This window comes from Vanellus vanellus (genome assembly GCF_965231255.1).
Source record: "Vanellus vanellus genome assembly, chromosome: 1".
In the NCBI taxonomy this organism is placed as follows: Eukaryota; Metazoa; Chordata; class Aves; order Charadriiformes; family Charadriidae; genus Vanellus; species Vanellus vanellus.
The window spans coordinates 67,782,649-67,801,502 of record NC_138905.1 but is presented as its reverse complement, the minus strand read 5'-3'; the positions used below and the strand labels follow the sequence as shown (position 1 = coordinate 67,801,502).

General features: G+C 46.1%; 1 protein-coding gene across 1 annotated transcript in view; it reads right to left on the bottom strand.

The window, feature by feature from the left end:
* Positions 1–18,854, bottom strand: part of TMTC1 (transmembrane O-mannosyltransferase targeting cadherins 1) — a gene marked incomplete at its 5' end in the record, with an annotated part of 143,524 nt that overhangs the window by 24,448 nt on the left and 100,222 nt on the right. The window contains one exon of the mRNA XM_082490141.1: positions 12,020–12,133. Within this exon, the coding sequence (XP_082346267.1) occupies positions 12,020–12,133 (114 nt within the window). The remainder of the gene's footprint in view (positions 1–12,019; positions 12,134–18,854) is intronic.

Sequence of the window (18,854 nt, the reverse complement as noted above, 5' to 3'; positions counted from 1 at the left end):
TAAAAAAAAGGAAACCGACCCATAAAAGTATATTTTAAATCAGCCTGGGATTTAATTTCTAAAGAGAAGACAAGTGGGATGTTTCCTTGTTGCAGAATGAATAATTCAAATGATTCCTCCAGTGCTGTATCTGCAATTGTCAGAATAAATTTAAGCAGCTTTCCCTTTAACTATTACAGGTATACACTGCACAAGAACTCCTGTTAGTAATTATCCCCACTTATTTTAGGCTAGCAAAATTCCCTCTAATACTACTGAACAAAAGCCTTATTGACTTGCACAGTCGAGAGATTTCCAGCTTCACAAGAAGATACCAGGCATAAAACATATGCAGTCGTCAAAACACTGATGACCATTTGTTTTGCTTTTTAATTTAATGCTGCTATTACCTGAAACATTTCTTTTTTTAAAAAAAATATCAGGGAATTTTGTTTGGCAACATATCTGAACTACAAGACAATTCCAGAAAAAAAGAGAAAGGGAGGGAATTTGTTGTCATGGCTACAACCTATAATCCACCAAGAATTTTAATTCTTTTAATTCAGATCGAGAGAGAGACCACTTAACTGGCAAGCTCTGCTCGCAGTCCTGCCTTTAAATGGCCCTTGGGCTGGCGCCAGTGGTATTCAGGGGGCAAAAGGCATTAGTGTGACAACTCCCCACTCGCTTTTAAGAGCGTTACGCGGTTTTTGCTCAGCCATCCCCGTGCGGTGGGCAGAGAGCAACAGGGGATGGGGCCAGACTAACATGCAATTAGCCTGGGAAACTGCCCCAAACAGCAGGGAAAAGGCTGCGACGTTGGCTTTCAGGGGTCCGGGCAACCCCCTGCAGCCACCACATGGTAAAAGAGGTTACTGAAAGCAGTCCAGAGCCACCAGCTGTCCCAGAGCTGGGACAGCCCTGAGATGTCACGCACTGGGGTGACTCTCCCTGATGCCCCAGCCCAGCACTCAGCCCCTCGCCACCCTCCAAGCACTGATAATAAACCTGTTGAAAGCACGTTCTCAGTGACTTAAAGCAACAGACGTTGAAGCCATTGTAAAAGCTGTAAGCAACGCTGGCCATCATTAACCTAACAGCCATGCCATGGCAGCAGCAGCAGAAAGCAAAAACCTGCCAGCATCATCTTGCACCATATTTGAAGGAGCTCCAAGCGTATTCATTTCTGCTAGAGAGAAAATTCAGCAACTGGTTCAGCTGGGGAGACCTAGCAGGCCTCTTTTTTGTTAATGCACCTTTTGATTAAAGAATGCGTTTAAGCTTAGCAATCACAGGGAATGTTCCACCTTTGAAGCAGCTGTGATTAATTACCACTGCCACACCACCATGAGAAAACAGGTTGTGTTGCCTCTCTCGTGGTAGAAGGAGAAGAGGGGCTGAAGAGCTCTGGGACAGACCTCCCCTCACCGGTCCTCCGTACCGCAGGATGCCTCCCTGCCACCCACTCTTGGTTCTCCTGGCGCCTGCTCAACCCTGCCGCAACGCTCAGCAGCCACGAGGTTCACTTCAGCCAGATTAAGCACACACAGTCAGGCCTTAATTACCCAAGCCCAATTACTTGCTGGCAGCACAGCAACTTGTTTTTAACGCATGTTTTGCCCCATTCCAACACATACCATAATATTTTATTGGCATCATTTTGCCAACAAAAGTAAGAATGCTACGTGAATAATGTTTCATTCATTTCTATACTGCCGTTCTGTATTTACTCTGGTATACTATTTCAAGCCAATTTTCCAATTTCAATATTACATCACACTCATTTTCATGTATTTATTTACGTAAGTTCTCAATAAAGCTCTATGTCAGGTTGAATTAAAACTTGACTTGATGTAATTCAGAGATCAGTCATCCTACTGGGAACAATCCTGCGCTGGCAACAACTCAGGCCATGACCTCACAATAGCGTGGCACCTTGTTCTGAGAGCTGCTCTACATGATGTGGAGATGTGTAGGTCACGGAACCAGATCCTATGTCCTTCTTAAAAAGACTTTCAATTTGCAGCATTTGAATTCCTTTTATAGAAGGAGAGATGATCCTGCAATATTAAGCAGCAGCTGGTTTCTCTTGAAGAATTTTAGTAGTTGCATCAATATTTCCTCAAAGGTAACACCCTTCAGCTTGGCAGAAGGTTTGTGGCAGGCTGGGATTTTTTACTTTTTTTTTTTTTTTTTTAATGGAAATCCTATTAAAAGTCAGACAAGTGAGAGATCTAACGCTTCTGGGTTCCTTTGAAAGCCTCAGGCATAATCTTTAGTGAAAGCATGACAAAGCAGCCAGTCTCATGGCTGTAAGCAGCACAGCCCAGCACTGGGTATTATTACATCATGCCCATTTCCACGTACTCAGCTATGAGGTGGTCCAGCTCAGGGCCTGACACAATGCTAGGAATAAGAGAGTGAGCTGTCCCACCCCAGCATGGTGCCAGGGGCTCTCAGAGCATCCCTGAGCAGCTCTGCAGGTCCTGTTAGGGTCCTCACTGGCGCTACATGGATCAGCTCAGGTCCTGATGGAGGTCCCGCTGAAGAAGTCAGTGGGGATGGGGGGTGCCTGATCACCAGTGCCTACAACTATTTCAGACACTCACCCAGGGTGTCCTTCCCTCTGCTGCTGCTGAAGGGCAGGTACCCCAGATGCTTTGGGTACCCCAGCCCACCTCAAATGTCGTCTACCTTCTAGCGGGCAGAAATCACCCACGTTTTGGCACTGGGCACCTACAATGTGGACACTGAAAGACAGTGCTCACTTCTGCCACATTTCACATGTGGCCTGGGACAAGTCTGTCTCTCAGGATCTCCATGCCCTGTCCCTAAAGGGACAATAATAAAACTTCACTTCCTCATAGTACGGCCTCTCTGCTCACAGCACAAGCTCTCTGCAGTGATGACAACCTCCAGCTACGTTCAGCGGCCAGCACAGCAGGATCTTGATCTCAGCTGGGACCTCCAGAGGCCAATTCAGTATAAACAGTAAGTGCTGAATTGCAGCCAGGGATCGGTGGAAGGAAGAAAGGTCCTGGCTGTTCGGCTTCTCCTCCTGCCCGGCAGCCCAGCTGCCACTGGCAAACCCTTTCAGCAGGGTAAGCCTCCGAGGCTGATGCGCAGAGCACAGGGAATGGGAGCCAGGCTGTACCCTAATATCGAGGGAAACTTCTCCAGGACAGAAATGTGGGGGGAAAAAAAAAAAAATCTGAATATATTTAATCTGTAAATTGACTAAAGCCCCATGAATTCTTTGGGCCTGGCATCCATTAAAAAACCCAAACAAACCATATCCAGAAGCATGCCAATTGAAAAACAAACCTGTAACACTTTAAACAATATTACAGTTTATTAATTTTCATTAAATTTTCAAACTTGGGCAGGGGTAGTAGCTTAAGATTTAGAACTCAGGAGTTAAAAAAAGGATTTTAAGTCAAACAATGTCGTAGCTAAACATAAATAAATAAACCCTCTCCTGCTAAGCTGACATGTTCCCTGCAATGCTGAGGCAACATGAGGTTATCAAACTGGGCTGCCTGCTTATACTCTCATATAAAGAATTTATGCAGGTTCCATGTAAGTCCTGAAAATCCCAGAAACCACTCAAGCCCAACAAAGGACTAATAATTCATGACACACCTGACTTACAGACAGCATGAACAGTGCAGGCACCTCCGTAGAGCCCACAGAAACTAGAGGGACACCACAGCAAACAGGAGACCATCGGGTGAGTTCTTCAACCAAAATTACATGAGGGGATGAAATAACAACATATATCTCGTCTAAGCAGATGGGGTGAAATCACACCTGTCATCTCCCAGGGTTAACAGTTGCTGGAGGAAGCTGTACAGCCCCACACTGCCACCCGTGATCACGGCTGTCTCCGAGATGTCTGGGAGTTGCCTCAATCTTCAGTGTAAATCAGAGCAACTCCAATCCAGCACCACCCAAATTGCTCAAAGGGGCCATTCAAATGTCTGTGGGTAAGCAGAGCTCCACAGCTTCTCCTGCCAAGCCTTCACAGAAACTCTCAAGGTTATCCTTGACAGATGCGTGCTGGGAACCAATTTTTCTGCTGCCCCTCGGTAGGTAAGGACCTGTGAAGGCAAGTCTCTGATGATTTAATGCAACAATAATCAGCGCTACCTGGTCATTCTTTGAGCAAGGTTTTCACAAAGAAAAGGACAGCATGCTAAAGAAAAAGAAATGGCTGTCAGAAGAAGTAATTAACTCTTCAATTAAAGTTCTCATTAGCCAAAAGTGAAAAGCAGACTTGAACACGAGCAAAATACAGCCATAAGTTTCTCTCTGCATAGCCCACATAAAAATCAAATTAGATGTCTTGTTCCAATAAGGCAACTTTGCAGCTTCATTAAGGAAGCATTTTCCATTCCTCAGATTTTTAGCATCAGTCCCCAATACGTAAGTAGTCAGAGCAGGGACGCAGTGTCTGAGGAAGGCTATGGAGCAGTCATTCTCATAGCTGATGGGGGCTCTTCTCCAAGATGATGTGTTTGAAAAGCCAGCAAGTCCCTGAAGGATAGTGTAGAAGGACCTGCACCCATGACAGAAGCCATACTCTAGGAAGCGACCCTGCCTGTAAATACCAGTGTCCAGGGGTGAGTTATACATATATCTGTCCATCCCAGCAGGGACATCCAGCTTCCATCACTGTCAACGCAGTTAAAACTGCACACACACTGCCTCTATATCAGAGCTCGCAGTTGCACTTACACCACTTCGGGTTTTAAGTAAATAAAAGTCTGTGCCTTGACTGATTGATATTTGATCACTAAAAAGCAGAAAAACCGAGCAGAGGTGGAGTACACCCCAAACCAGGCAGGGATTGGTGCTTTATAGAGAACAGGTTCAAAAATAAATTACACTGGTTGAAGTAATTCGGCCATCATCCCATGCACTGTGTTGTAAAGGCCATTAAGTCTCTGATTCAAATTATCAGGCAGCCTTTTCAGCCATCAATTACTATTAAATCACTCAACAATTTTGTCTAGCTTCAGGACAGCCACCTTATAGGTACATGAGAACACCAGTTACCCCAAAAGCCTATTGTCAAAGTGCAATTCAGAAGAGCACCGCATGAAGATGTTTCCGACTGCTCCGACGTGATCTGCCTCGACTCTGTAGCATCCACTAACACAGGGTATTATGTGAAGTCTCTACGAAGATGTTTCATCAAATGCCTAACCAGAGGGCTTGCTCCAAGGGCCCGACCTAAGTAACATTAAGTGTCAGAAGGGCACTCACAGTTTTGGGAGCAAATGCAGCCCTAGCAGTCACAGCAAAGAAGTGCTGCACATTTTTGACTCACTGTAAAAACAGGCTAACAAATGGTGCTGGTATTTTAATTCTTTCCAGAAATAAATCACAGATGGTATCCAAGGCCACCTGCAGTCCACGCTGAGAGCCATTTTCAAGGCACACACACAGTCACACACGCACATAAAGGGGCTGTATGAACACAATTTTTTTACTGCACGGAGAGTGCAATTTAACCGAACTTAAACAACCCCAGATAATGTTGATTTAAGATATATAAAAACCCAGTGGGAAGGTGTGTGGGAAAGCTTAGGAAGAAACCTGAGTCTCCCTTACAGCATTAGGGCTTTATTTCTAAAGTGGAGTGAGGAGAAAGAGCAGCCTCGCTTGCGCCTTTTCTACCCATTCCAGTGATGTTACACACTGATTTTATTCCCTCAGTGAGGGATATGGATATGGCACCCACTGCTTCCTCCTCACTCCCCCCCATCTAGCCTGCATTGGAGTACCAAGTATACATAAGTATGATCTCATGACACTTTCTGATGCCTCAAACCAGTATTCCCAGTTTCCGTGCTGTGAGCAATGCCCTAAGCCATATTATTTGCAAACTGCAAGAGCCAGACCGCACACACTGCTGCACCAAGTGTTTTCATACTGGTTCATCTGCCTCCTGGCCCACTCTCTCCTCTCTCTCAAGGCTGAACATCAGAGCAGCTCCCTCAGCCACAAAGCAAGCCAGCCCGCGGGTTCCTGCTCGCTGCCTGGAGGCTGCCAGAAGGGATAACGGAGGTTTCTGCATGGATCTGCTCATGGCAGGTTGCCCCCCCCCTTCTCACTCTGTTCAGTCAGCAGCATTTGGCAGGCAAAGTCCAAGGGGAGCTTGTGGCTATGAACCTGTTGATGGACACATACAGCCACATACAGCCATACTACAAAGGTGTGTGCACTCTCACACACACCCACTGGTGCGTTTATGTGCATAAACTCACAGTATTACACATATTGTGGACACCTCCTGTAGGACTCTACACTATGGGATATTCCACTGATGGTAAGAGTCCGTTCCCACACTTGCCCATGCTTGCCTTTGGAAAGAGCAGCACTGCAGGGAGCAGCTCCGGGTTGCCCCAGGGTGCCTGATGCTTGCAGGGCCAGCCTGAGTCTCGCTCTCTCTCCCTCTCCACCCCTCTCCCCCCTGGTCTTACTGCCGGTATTTCTTTCTTTCCAGCAACTTTTCCTTTTTTAGTCCCCCAATCTCATTTCATTTCTGCATCTTTCAACTGAATACTCTACTCACATTTTTTTAATTAAGGTCAAATTTATATCACAGTATCACAGTATCACAGTATGCTAGGGATTGGAAGGGACCTCAAAAGATCATCTAGTCCAATCTCCCTGTCGGAGCAGGAACACCTAGATGAGGTTGCACAGGAAGGCGTCCAGGCGAGTTTTGAATGTCTCCAGAGAAGGAGACTCCACAACCTCCCTGGGCAGCCTGTTCCAGTGCTCTGTCACCCTCACTGAGAAGAAGTTTCTTCTCAAATTTAAGTGGAACCTCTTGTGTTCCAGCTTGAATCCATTACCCCTTGTCCTATCATTGGTCGCTACTGAGAAGAGCCTGGCTCCATCCTCATGACATTCCCCCTTTATATATTTATAAACGCTAATAAGATCACCCCTCAGTCTCCTCTTCTCCAAACTAAAGAGACCCAGCTCCCTCAGTCTTTCCTCATAAGGGAGATGCTCCACTCCCTTAATCATCTTAGTTGCCCTACGCTGGACTCTCTCCAGCAGCTCTCTGTCCTTCTTGAACTGAGGGGCCCAGAACTGGACACAATATTCCAGATGCGGTCTCACCATATGTTTTTGTGTCCAAAAGTGCAAACATGAAATTTTAGATGTTGACCTTTTGCTGGACACAGAAATGTAGCTTGAATAGCACAGAATTATTATTAGCACATTTATTCACCCAACTCCAGCAAGAAACCCAGCAACCTCCTTCAGCCCCACCTGCTGCTGCTCACATCGATCTGCCGTCCATGGGAAGCATGGCCCTGGCAACAAACACAGAGATACAGAGGGTAAGACAGAGCTGCTCTGGGAATTAAAATTTTGACTGAGTGCGATTGTAGCAGGGAAGGTGAATTTTTTTTCCCCTTCACTGTTAAAAGGGTTATTGAAGACATAATGAATGTTCATCAAATGGGTTTTAAGGCTCTGCTGTTTTTCCTCCCTCTGCATGTCAGCTCATGCGCGTTCCTGAGGAGCGATAAGACAATCTCAACAGCAACATCAAGCAAACAAGGCTGGGGAGAAGCAGGACAAAAGCTTGGTAACTATCAACAACAGCAAAAGTGTCTTCGTTAGCACGTCGGAGTCGTTCTTCATATTTGCATGAGGTTGCACGACCTCATATTCTCACTCACAAACACGAGAGTGGCGAGACAAGTTTTATTTCAGATAAGACCAGCAGTGTTTGATCTCCAGCAGCAGGGGGGTATCCGAAGTTCCTCGCAACAGCCACAAACCTGCAGCAGAAGCAGCAGCAAGAATATTAGGCCAGCTTTCAGAGTAGCCATGGTCAACCCACATCTCAGATGGAGTATTTCTGGCCTTTACTTTTTGCAGGAAAAAACTTAACAAGTATCTCCTGGGGTCACTACCATATGTCAGGCAAACCAGTGAAGTAGTCTGTTCCTGCAGTGTGTTTTTCTTGTGTTATTGAAGGTAAGCTGAAAGGTTTATAACCCACTGCTACAATTGCAGAATGCCAGCTGTTCATCAGGTCTGCGTTACGGGTAACTCATCTCGCATCTCTGAAGGGCTCTGCTTCCATTCCGCTTTTTAGGAACCCAACGTACAGCAGGAGCTTTTCCTACCTACACAGAACTTTTTTTTCTTTTCATTCTCCCCCTCTCCAATTCAAATGTTGTTCTCCATTTTTGCATTTCGTTTCAGTTTTCATTGCTCCCGCTCTCGGACAGCATGGTTAGATTGCACTAATTACCTAAGCCTAAATCAGGGATGTTGTGTCATTGGCCCCTGGGCTGGGTGAGGAATGAGTTTTTTGATGGGCCACCTGCAATGACATCAACAGGTGGTTGTTGGGATCAATTGCCAAGTTTGCCTTGGAAACCTGCCCTGCAGTTTTGCTGTCAGAGAAAACACATTTTTCTACTCCACCATCTATCTGCCCTGAAGTTAAGAGATACACCAACACGTGCCAGCAGAGGATCCTACCTGCCTTTCAATGCGGGAATGGGAGCAAGCGACTAAAGCACCAGGCACTGACTTTCCCAGGATTTAATCTCAATTGCTATTATTTCACTACGTAACCTGCACGCAGTTCAACATCTTTTACCACAGCTACAGAGACAACATCACCTGCCTACTTCACAGGAGCAGTGGGTTGCTTCGCTGAACAGCTACATGGCAACCGACACTTCTGGCAGAGAAGCAGGGACTGGAAACGCATCATTACGTTGGTGGAATGGTAATTGCGAGCAGTTCAAGCAGCCGAGTGCGGACTGACAGGATCGCTTTTGTTTAGCAAACAGTTAGGCTCGTTCACCAGAGATCAAGCAGACCTACATTGTAATTTGGCACAAGTTTTAGAAGTGAGCTGGAATGATGGATGAGCCATCACCCACATGCCTCAGACAGAGCCGGTACGGGGTGCTGCTGCTCTCCCTCTCCTACCTCCCAGGAGCTCCCAGGTGGCGGTAGTCTGTGTCCTTATTGACTCCATTTTCTTATTGATCTGCTCAGTACACACTAGACAGATATGATATTTTGATCTCCCATTACTTCTGACGGTGCTGCCGCTGGACTGTGAAGCCTCTTGAGGGGCTTATGTTTTCCGGAACTTGGGGAGCGTGGATCCACCCGGACTCACCCGGAGAGCAGACACCTGGTGAGGGGTACCTGGGGGAAAGTCAGGGAAGCTGGTCGTGTTAGCACCTGAGCTGCTGGTCTGCATACTCCCCGATGAGGAAATTCACGGAATGAGCACTGCTTCCGCTTCCCAGCTGTTCTTCCATTTTCAGATCAGGCCAGTGGCCAAAAATACCCTGAACCATCAAAATCTGGTCAGGATATTACAGCTACTACCTTGTTCTCTCTAATTGTAAAGTAATTGGTCTACAATCCGAGCAGCAATTGCACAGCTGTAGTCTGTGAGGATGGGTAAACAGCTTGGACATGAAATCTGTTCTTGTCTGTAATACCCATCTAAGGTCTTTCACTACACCCACCATCATGTTGCCTGTCCCGCATCCATCACCTTCTCCACCGCTTCAACACAGCCATCATGCTCAGGCACCTCACGGAGGCTGCAAGGCCTACACACAGCCTCAGCCATTTCAGTAGGGGTACGTCTGAGGGGAAAACACAGAATGTCTCAACAGGAGTACACACTACACTTTTTAGTTACACTGGTTTATTGCTTAATACACAGGCCCCAAATGATTTCCCTGTGACAGGAGTGGGAAGAAGGGGTAAAAATAAGGAAAGCTTAAGTGCAGAGAGATGAGGTGGTGGGACCCAGTAATGCAGCTTCCTAGTGATGGAGCCAGCAGGAGACTCCTGACTCTTGGTCTGCACTGCTGGGTCACATAGCGAATGTGCAAGGTGGGGACAGGGCCTTGCTTTCCAAAAGTGCCAACTAATCCTGAAATTACTGAAGTAATTCGAGCACTAGCACCAGTGCCACTGAGACACTGAGCACCCAGGGAAGAGCTTGGTTGGTTCTGTGTGGCTCCAAGCCCTGAAGAGGCTTTGGATGCTCTATAAATAATAATACCATCAGCACAAATTGTGCTATGTAATAAAGTTGAGGAAATGTTTGCAATCAGTTCTCAAAACAGACTCTTCCATAATTGAAATACTGCAGAGCAGAAGACAGCATTATAATTATAATAAATGGGAACTGCTGAGTTAGAGAAGAGCAAAATCTTTTGTCAGCAAATCTCATTTACACAAGCGGAGGCAATGTCGGTAGGAGCAGGAAGCAGTTACATTACTCTGTGTACTGGTACCTGCGCATTCACTTGCAGGGCTTGGGTAATATTTGTTAGTCTCTCTGCTTTTTAACTTGCAATGGCCTTCTCCGGTAAATTGAAGAAAGTTCAGAGACTAGCTACAGGAATGATTGGAATACTGCAAAAACTCGCATAACACTGAAAACACCAGTAGCTACATCAGCGGGTGGTATCAAGCAGCAGGTTAAGGGAGGAGCTGATCACTCTACAGAAAACAGACTTTTGGTAATGGGCTCTGCAGTGTGGCGTTTAAAGATGTAAACAAATCCAATGAGTGGAAGCTGATGTTAAACAAATCGGACTAAAAATAAAGGAGAACATTTTCAACAGCCAAGGTAATTAACCTTCAGTACAATTTATTAATGGTTGTGCTGGATTTTCCATTCCTGGAAACGTTAAAAAATAGGATGGAGGTTTTTCTAAATGACTTTCTAAATGCCCAGTGTGGTAAAACAGAACAGGATGCTGCTCAAAAAAGCTACAAATCACCTTCATCCAGGTTCAGGCCCTCCTTAGTGACAATAAACTCCTGTCCTCCCAGCTTAACCCAGGTGGGTTAGGAGCCCTTGGAGAGCCTTTGGTATAACCCTGCCAGCTAGCCAGAGGACAAAACATAGATGTAATTTCTGGAGCTTCCTGCCACATGACATGTCAGGAAAGAACATTTCTTGCACCTCCTGACATGCCCTATGGAGCCAGCTCTGCCCTTGCTGTGCAGCAGAGCCACTCCTTGTCTGTCCTTCAAACACTTGCTTTTTCTCCCCCCAAAGATATTATCTGTACCCTCTATGCCTGGTTTCCCTTGCCACCCCCACTCCCCACCTTTTCCCTGCACTTATTCCCCTGAGGGGTTTGTCCCTTCTCCCAAGCCCCCAGGACCAGAGGGGAGAGGTTTTGGGAACTGGTGTGACCCGCTTGCTGCAGCGAGCGCTGCCCAGGCAGTGGGGAGCAGCCAAGGGCCCATCTGAGCTGCACTAACAGCACTGGCAGGAATGGCAAACAGAGGGATGCTGCTCGCAGGGAGTGACCCCATCCGCATGTGCTCAGGAGGGTCCTTCAGAAATACCACAGGAGACATCCCATATTACAGCCCAACCCTAAGGCCCGGATTTACCATGTATCTATGGGCAAGGTAATTCACCCTCCTGCTTCAGCTTCCCCTTGCACAGAACCACAGTAATGATATTTACCCTCTTACTGCACAGGAGCATTTTCAGGATCAATTAGTTTAGTGTTCATGCAAAGCTCTGTGGACAGAAGCCTCAATACAAGTAGTAAGTACTATTATTATTACTCCACTTCAGATGGCTACAGCACTGGCATTTTCCAGGCACGCACCATTAACAATTTACTAAGATAAATGGCCCAGGAACCTGAAAATGCATTTATGACAACTACCTCCTGCTTACCAGCATACATTCAGCCAAGTAAATGACACCTCATTGCTCAATGTGTAGCTATGGTAACATTTCTATCCCATATACTGAAGTGTGCACACAAACACACACACACGGAGCTGGAGGGAAGCCAGGCTACTTCATTTAATGTCATGCAAACACCAAGCCAGGGAACTTTCCCAGCCTCCGAAAGCTGAGCTGTCCCACAGCAGCCGGGGGTTGAGGAGCAGGCAGCCCACCCCATGCCTGGTGGGGAAGGGCTGGGCTAATGGCAGGCTGCACCACACAACCTGAACCACACCAGGCCCTCAAGGGACTTACTTGAGAGCAGTTTTGTAGTGGTAGATCGCTTCAACGTTACGGCCCTGGTCTTTCAGAAAATTGGCGTAGTTGTAGTGCACCTTGGCATTGTGGGGCAGGGTCTTCACTCCCGAGCTGCAAAGAGGAACAGAAGCAGGACGCTGTTAGCCGGTGGTGTTACCCCACCTTCCCCGAGGTCTGCCTTCTTCTCATGGTCCCTTTTCTGAAAAGTTTACTTGGATTTTGAGCGCTTTGTCACCTCCTGTGCACTCATGCCAACACAACTCGTGTTACAACCCCAAGCTTGCCCCACGCACCAGCACACCATGTGCCCCAGGTGGACATAAACACATGGCAGCAATTCAACTCATCCTGGCTGCTGTCACCATGGGCACCTCAAGCACCAACACGGCAACACTCCCTGTGGCCAGGTGCTGTTTTATTTCAAAACCTGAATTATTAAATTGGAAGACCCTAAAAAGGCTAATATTCAGAGGGGAAAGTATGTAGTACTTTCTGTAATATAGCCATAACAGGCTCCCTGCTTAAACACGAGTGTCACAAAGCACCTTATGAAAATCTGGATTTCAATCTGTCGGCTGGAGGTACCAGACTGAAGGTATCTTTTCAGTACGCATCAGCCACTAGAGGGGATGTGCAGCATACTCAGAGTACCCAGGCAGCATGTACGCACCGCTCAGCGCTGGGCAGAGTCTGGCCAGGAGGTGAGGGCTAATGCGACTCTCGCCCTTAGCTGGCAAGTTGTACCCTCCCGCGTTATAACATACGACTGCGGGCATGTGGCTGCACAGCCACCCCATCCCTCCCCTTCATCTCCCCCACCGCGCAGAGTGGACTCAACATTTGGAATTAATAATGAGGGCACACAGACAAAAGGAGAAGAACAAGCATATGCTTATTTACTTAATTGAGAGCACAGAAAGCAAGGTACACCTTGCACAGCTAGAGGAAATGCCGTTTCAAGGTTAAGGAGAGAAAGAAATGACAGGAGCACGTACACCACGGAAACATTTCCCCTGCAAGAATCCAGAGAAGTTGGTAGTCCGTTTAATGGGAAAATCCTTTCCAGCACATAAATAGGGGCTCTCTGAGGTAATGGGAAATAAGGATGGATCAAACTGTTCACTTAAAACCAGACAAAGCGCTGTTTCTTGACTACAAGCAGATTCCTGCCAGCCGTTCTCTTTTCTCCCCCCATCATCTCTGACCCTCCTACCTCAGGTAGGAAAAGCAAGGATTAGGAAATTCCCAAGTCTTATTGCTTTGCCTTGTCTGTCTCTCCTGTTTAACTTTGGAGGGCATGGAAGTTAATCATAACGAGACGGGGTTGCACACAGCCCCTACAGTGGGGTGCACACCCTCTCCCGTGGGGAGGATGCACCCACAGCTGCAGAAACCCTTTGTCGGGGATTTCATTGTAAAACAGTGCTGGAGAATCGTAGTGGCAAATACAATATCTTTTTGGTTATCTGCAGCCAGTGGTATCAAGCGTCACTAATGCCTACTTGTGAGAGCTTCCAAAGCTTCGCCCACGGCTGCCTTACAGAGTTCAGCACAACACAGCCACGGATTGCCTACTGAAATTAAAAATACACCTTGCATTTGGCTTCCTAATCATCAGGTATTTCCAAATTACTTACTGGGAGCACTACAGGAATAAGACATTTTGTGACTAATCGCTGAATTAAATCAGTTAATTGATGCTATTCTTAAGAGAATGATTTTCTATATTAGTTTTCACAAAGATATACTGCACCAGCAGCAAGTAATGTGTGACTGCTATGGCTGTGTTAATTTCCATTGGCCTTGGGAGCTATTAACTACACACTTACAACCTCTGGGCATTACTGGAATATTAATTCTTATACAGAGAGGGTTTCATTACACCAGCGCCAGCGTTACAGGCGGAGACATGGACAGGCACTCAAAAGTGCTGCTATCTCAGAGCTACGTGCAATGAGTTGCTGGCTCTGCTACAGCCCCTGCTGAAACAGAGCAAACTGAGTTAATGGTGAGGAGTACATTATACATGCACAAGTACTTCAGTTCTAATGAGATACAGTTTTAAAAGTAAGATGCATATATTTAAATATTTTAATTCTGGACTGTTTCCCTTTAAGTAGAATTTATTATTAATCCTGCTGGTTCCATTTATTAAAACGTCACGAATAAAGCTGCTTTCATCCGCGTGCTTCGGGTGGGGGTGACATAGGGAAGACAGAAATCGGTTCGGGCTCTTGTGATGCTCTCTTCTGCATCACCCCGCTCGCACTCCCTGACCCATTTATCCTCCTTGCACGGGCAGGGAGGGGGTGTTTCATTTTGCAGATGCACATAGCAATGACTGAGGCTGCCTGGAGCCTCGGTGCTATGGGAGGTAGTGGCAAACACCCCGCTGGACACAGGGCAGGGGGGATATTTTAGGAGAGTTTAGGCAAACACTTCTGCTAATTGATTCTTGACCAGCCCAGAAGGCTGTTTGCTCGTTAACAAGGGAAACAATAATGTCCACAATGAGAGCCAAGCAGGAAAGGGTGGAGTATAAATAACAAAGCAGAACACAATGTTCTTCCATTCCTGCTTCCCGCAAGGCCCCAGCCACTCACAATTTCAATCTAATTTTCCAACGTGCTTTTCCAAACTCTCCTATTTCCCTCTTCCCCAGGCCGGCACACACGTGCCTTTCTGAACACCTATGGCACCGATCTGGCTCCAGCCAGAAACAAGCCCACCCGAAATTGGACGTCACTTCTTCAGAGGATTTCCTTCCCTTTTGACTTCTACGACAGCAGTAAGTGACATAAATGGAAAATAAACAATAGGCAAACCCTTTTACGTAACACTTCCTCTCCGTGGAAAGGCAAAAGCCTATTAGCTGTAAATCAGAGAAATAAAATACCACTGGTATTTTCCAACCTCAAATACCAGCATTACTCAAATCCCGCTGCAGTTAGGAAAGGTCTCTTGTGACCCCCTCTGCTTTTTCCTAAGTGCTCGTTCTGCTCTGTAAAGTGACTGGGTGCAGGGCAGGGGCTTCACTGATTTTCTGTGAGTTCCGTATGAAAAGTGCTCAGTTCACAAGGAAATGAGGCCGCTCCTGTCTCAGCAGGAGCCCTGGGAGACCGATGGGGTCTCCTCTGCTTTGGGAATCATTATCATCAATAAAGGTTCTCTACAGCAAATTATTCTCTGGATGATACAAACAACCGCTTTCCTTGGCCTCCTACCCTTGTATTGATTTTCACAGATATCAATGTTGGGCCATATTAAGCTATTCTGTAGAAGGTGCACCAAGTGCAATAGGGCTTGCCCTCCTCAGCTGAGCCAGCTTTCAGAATTAACAAAAGCACGCAGCAGCAAATGCCACCTTTGGGGCTGGGCTGGTTTTTGCAAATTACTGAAGTCAGCAGACCTGGCTTGGGAGGGAAAACTGCTGACAAAGAAAATGTCACTTTTATACAGTTCCTTTGCCGGTTACAACTGTTTCCAGGCACTGTCACAAACTTGGGCAGAGCATGCAGATACTTTCCAGCAGCAACAGGAAACGTGGCAGCTTCACAAACCTTGAAAAGGCTGGTACAGCGGATGCAGAGGTTAGCCCACAGCCCTCACCTCCTTCTCCCTGGCTTCAGACATTAACACTGACTGTGCTTGGAACCCGACCTCCTGGCCTGTGCATTCGCTCTATACGGTAGTTCCTTAAATATTTAACATATAAGCCCTCCCTGCCCGCCTGCCAATACAGTAAGACAAACTGCTTGGGGCTTCTAGAGATCTGTTGAAATAATATGCCTCAAATATCTAGATCTCTATATGTTTGGCCACTTCTTCTACTTGTGGTTCATTTGCTTCTCGCACACATGCTTGTGCACCTACGTGGAGATGCATCATTTCCTCAGACAGCAGCATCTTCCCGCACACCGCTCCTTTCAGCCAGGATCTGGTGGGATTTCTACATGCAGAAAATTTGGCCCCTGGACAGGAGACCAAGAGTCAGGATGGCCCAGAGATAGCAACACTGCTACTGCACAATGCCAAAGCAGGGTAAGCCTCCAGAATGGGACACAATGGGGTACAAGCACAAAACTGGTAACATACTGAGCATACAAACATCTCCTGGACCAGCGCAGAGCAAGCTTGTATAGCAGAACAGGTCTTAGCCAAGGGAATTGAGACAGATCGCCCTGAAGAAACACATCCAAGCAAATGGAGGGATGCAAAGTAGAGGTGAAGGGGGAAAAAGCAAGAGCAGGGAAAAAACAGTAATTAATTAAAGCAGCAACTGGAGAAAGAACAATGAAGACCTAGGAATGGAAGTAAAGATTCTCTCAGCACATACTTCTTAAAAATATAAAAATTAAACACAAGAATCCCAAGTAGGTTGATTTATGTCTCCTTTCCCACATCTATAGATTTGCTTTGTGTCCTTATTATTTTCCCTCATACTTCTTTACTGTTCCTTATCTCCTCCTGCTCTGTCCTTTCTAATTTATTGCTGTTGCACATGCCTCCATCCACTTCTCCCTCCTCTCCTCATCAGCCTATATATAGCCTCCTCCTTCTGCCCCAAAGAGATCTCCCAACTCCTTGGATGACATTATCTTCTTGCTATACTATTCTTCTTTTGCATCTCCTTCCCATCAACAAGAAGAGCCCTACCATATTACAGACTCACAATTGATGTATAACACCTATCAAAGAAGATCTTAAAAGGACAACAAAAAGGCCAAATGGTTAAACAGTACAGTAAAGAAGGCTATGAGAAACGAAAAACACACTTTAAAAAGTGAACGTCACAGCTGCAGAAGGAAAAAGGAACAGAGTATAAACTTCAGCAAGTTAAACATAAACCGTAATTAGGCAGACTGAAAGAGATTTAAGGAAAAACTTGTTAAAGCCATCAAAGCTAATAATGGAGTACATCAGATATAGGAAACCTGCCAAAGATCCCCTAAGGCAAATAGATGATGGAGGTCTAAAAGTAGTGCTTGAAGAAGAAAAGGCCATGGCAGAAAAGCTAAATGGATTATCTGCACCAGTGCTCACTACTGGGGAACTGAAGGAGGTTGCCACATGGGAGCCTTTCCTTACAGAGGCAAGTTCGGAGCACTGTCTCAAAATGAAGTGGCAGTAAAAGAGGCTTTAAAACAAATCAACACCAAGAACAGTTATAAATCCATTGGGCCTGGTAGTATGCATCCAAAGGAAATCAAACGTGAAGCTGCTATTAGCTTCGGTGTGTAACCTACCATTTAAATGTGGCTCGGCACTAGAGCAATGGGAGGCTATGAACATGACATCATTTGGCTTCAGGGGAGGGATCTGGGAGGCACCAGACCAGCAAGCCTGAGTTCCACTCCAGGTAATTTGTTAAAAAACAGTAATAAAGACTAGTTCTAGCAAAATTCTGGATAACTATAATGCAACAGAGAAGAATTAACCTTGTATTTTGCAGAAAGAAGTTAGGTAGACAGATCTGTTGTTTTTTCATGGACTCAACAGGTACATGGTACCGAAACTATGTAAAGGTTTTATGAAAATCCAAATATAGGCCAGTCAGTCTGAATTACATACATCAATGTTGTGCACTTAAGCGTTCAAAAAGGCTTTTGATAAAATCCCTCACTAAAGGCTTCCAATTTCTTAAAGGCATCATGGAGTAAGAGGGAAGGTCCTCCTGTGAATCAATACCTAGTTGAAAGACAGCAAGCAAAGAGCACAAGCATGTGAACGGTTTTTACAATTGGAGAAGACTGCAGGCGGGGTTCCCAAGAGACATGCACTGGTGTCTGAGTTGCTTCACGTGTTCACAAAGGTTCTTGAAAAGGGAGCAAGCAGGGAGGCAACACATTTCCTGATGACACCGACGTGAATCCCACTTGAGGAATTAAAGCTAACTACAAAGATTTACAGAAGGATCTCATGGGCAAGAAGATGGCAGATGAAATGCAATTCTGGTACAGGCACAACTATCAGGGACTGTGTATACACATACTTTAAATCTGCATAAATCAGCACACAGACCGATGTCTATAAATCAGACACTTCCACTTACAATAGATATCTTGGAGCTCGTGTGGACAGTTCTGTGAAAATATCACCCAGTCCTTAGGAGTGGTCACAGAGGGCAAGTGGAAGTTCAGGAATTAGTAGGAGAAGAGAACAAAAACCAGAAAGCAGTCCTATGTGCTGCACATCTCTCTTGAAAGGTGATTTTGGTCTCCTTCTCAAAAGGAGAGATTAGAGTTTGAAAGCATCCAGGGAAGACTGACAAGCAGGATCAGAAATGTAGAACAGTTTCCGTATGAGGAGAGTTCAAAACCAGCAGACGCCGGTGTAAAGAGACAGCCTTGGGTGAGGGCATGGGGGCAAAAGCACGGAAGACAGAAGACAAGTGATGAGCTGATGATTACTCGCTACTCATTCAGCACACCAAACAAGATGATCAGGCAGAAGGCTCACAGCACACAGAAGGGAAATCTTTGTGTGCGCACTGTGTAATTTAACAACAGAGCCCAGCGCACAGGATGCTGCGGAAGCCAAAACTATAAATAGATTCGAAAAAGCAGTCAGAGACATTAATGGAAGAAAAGTCCATCAGGGGCTGTTAAAAGCAAAAACAGCAACTAACTCCTGACTCAGGAAGTCTTTAAACTGCAGATTACTGCAAGCTGGGAAAGCATCACTGTTGCTGGCCCTGTTCTTACATTGCTTTTCTAGGTATCTGCTGCCGACTGCTCTCAGGGGCAGGCCATGACACAAGGTGACCCAGCAGGAACGCTCTTGTCTTCTCCTCAGAACCCCAGGGCAGATCCCTCTCTTGGAATTGTCCCCA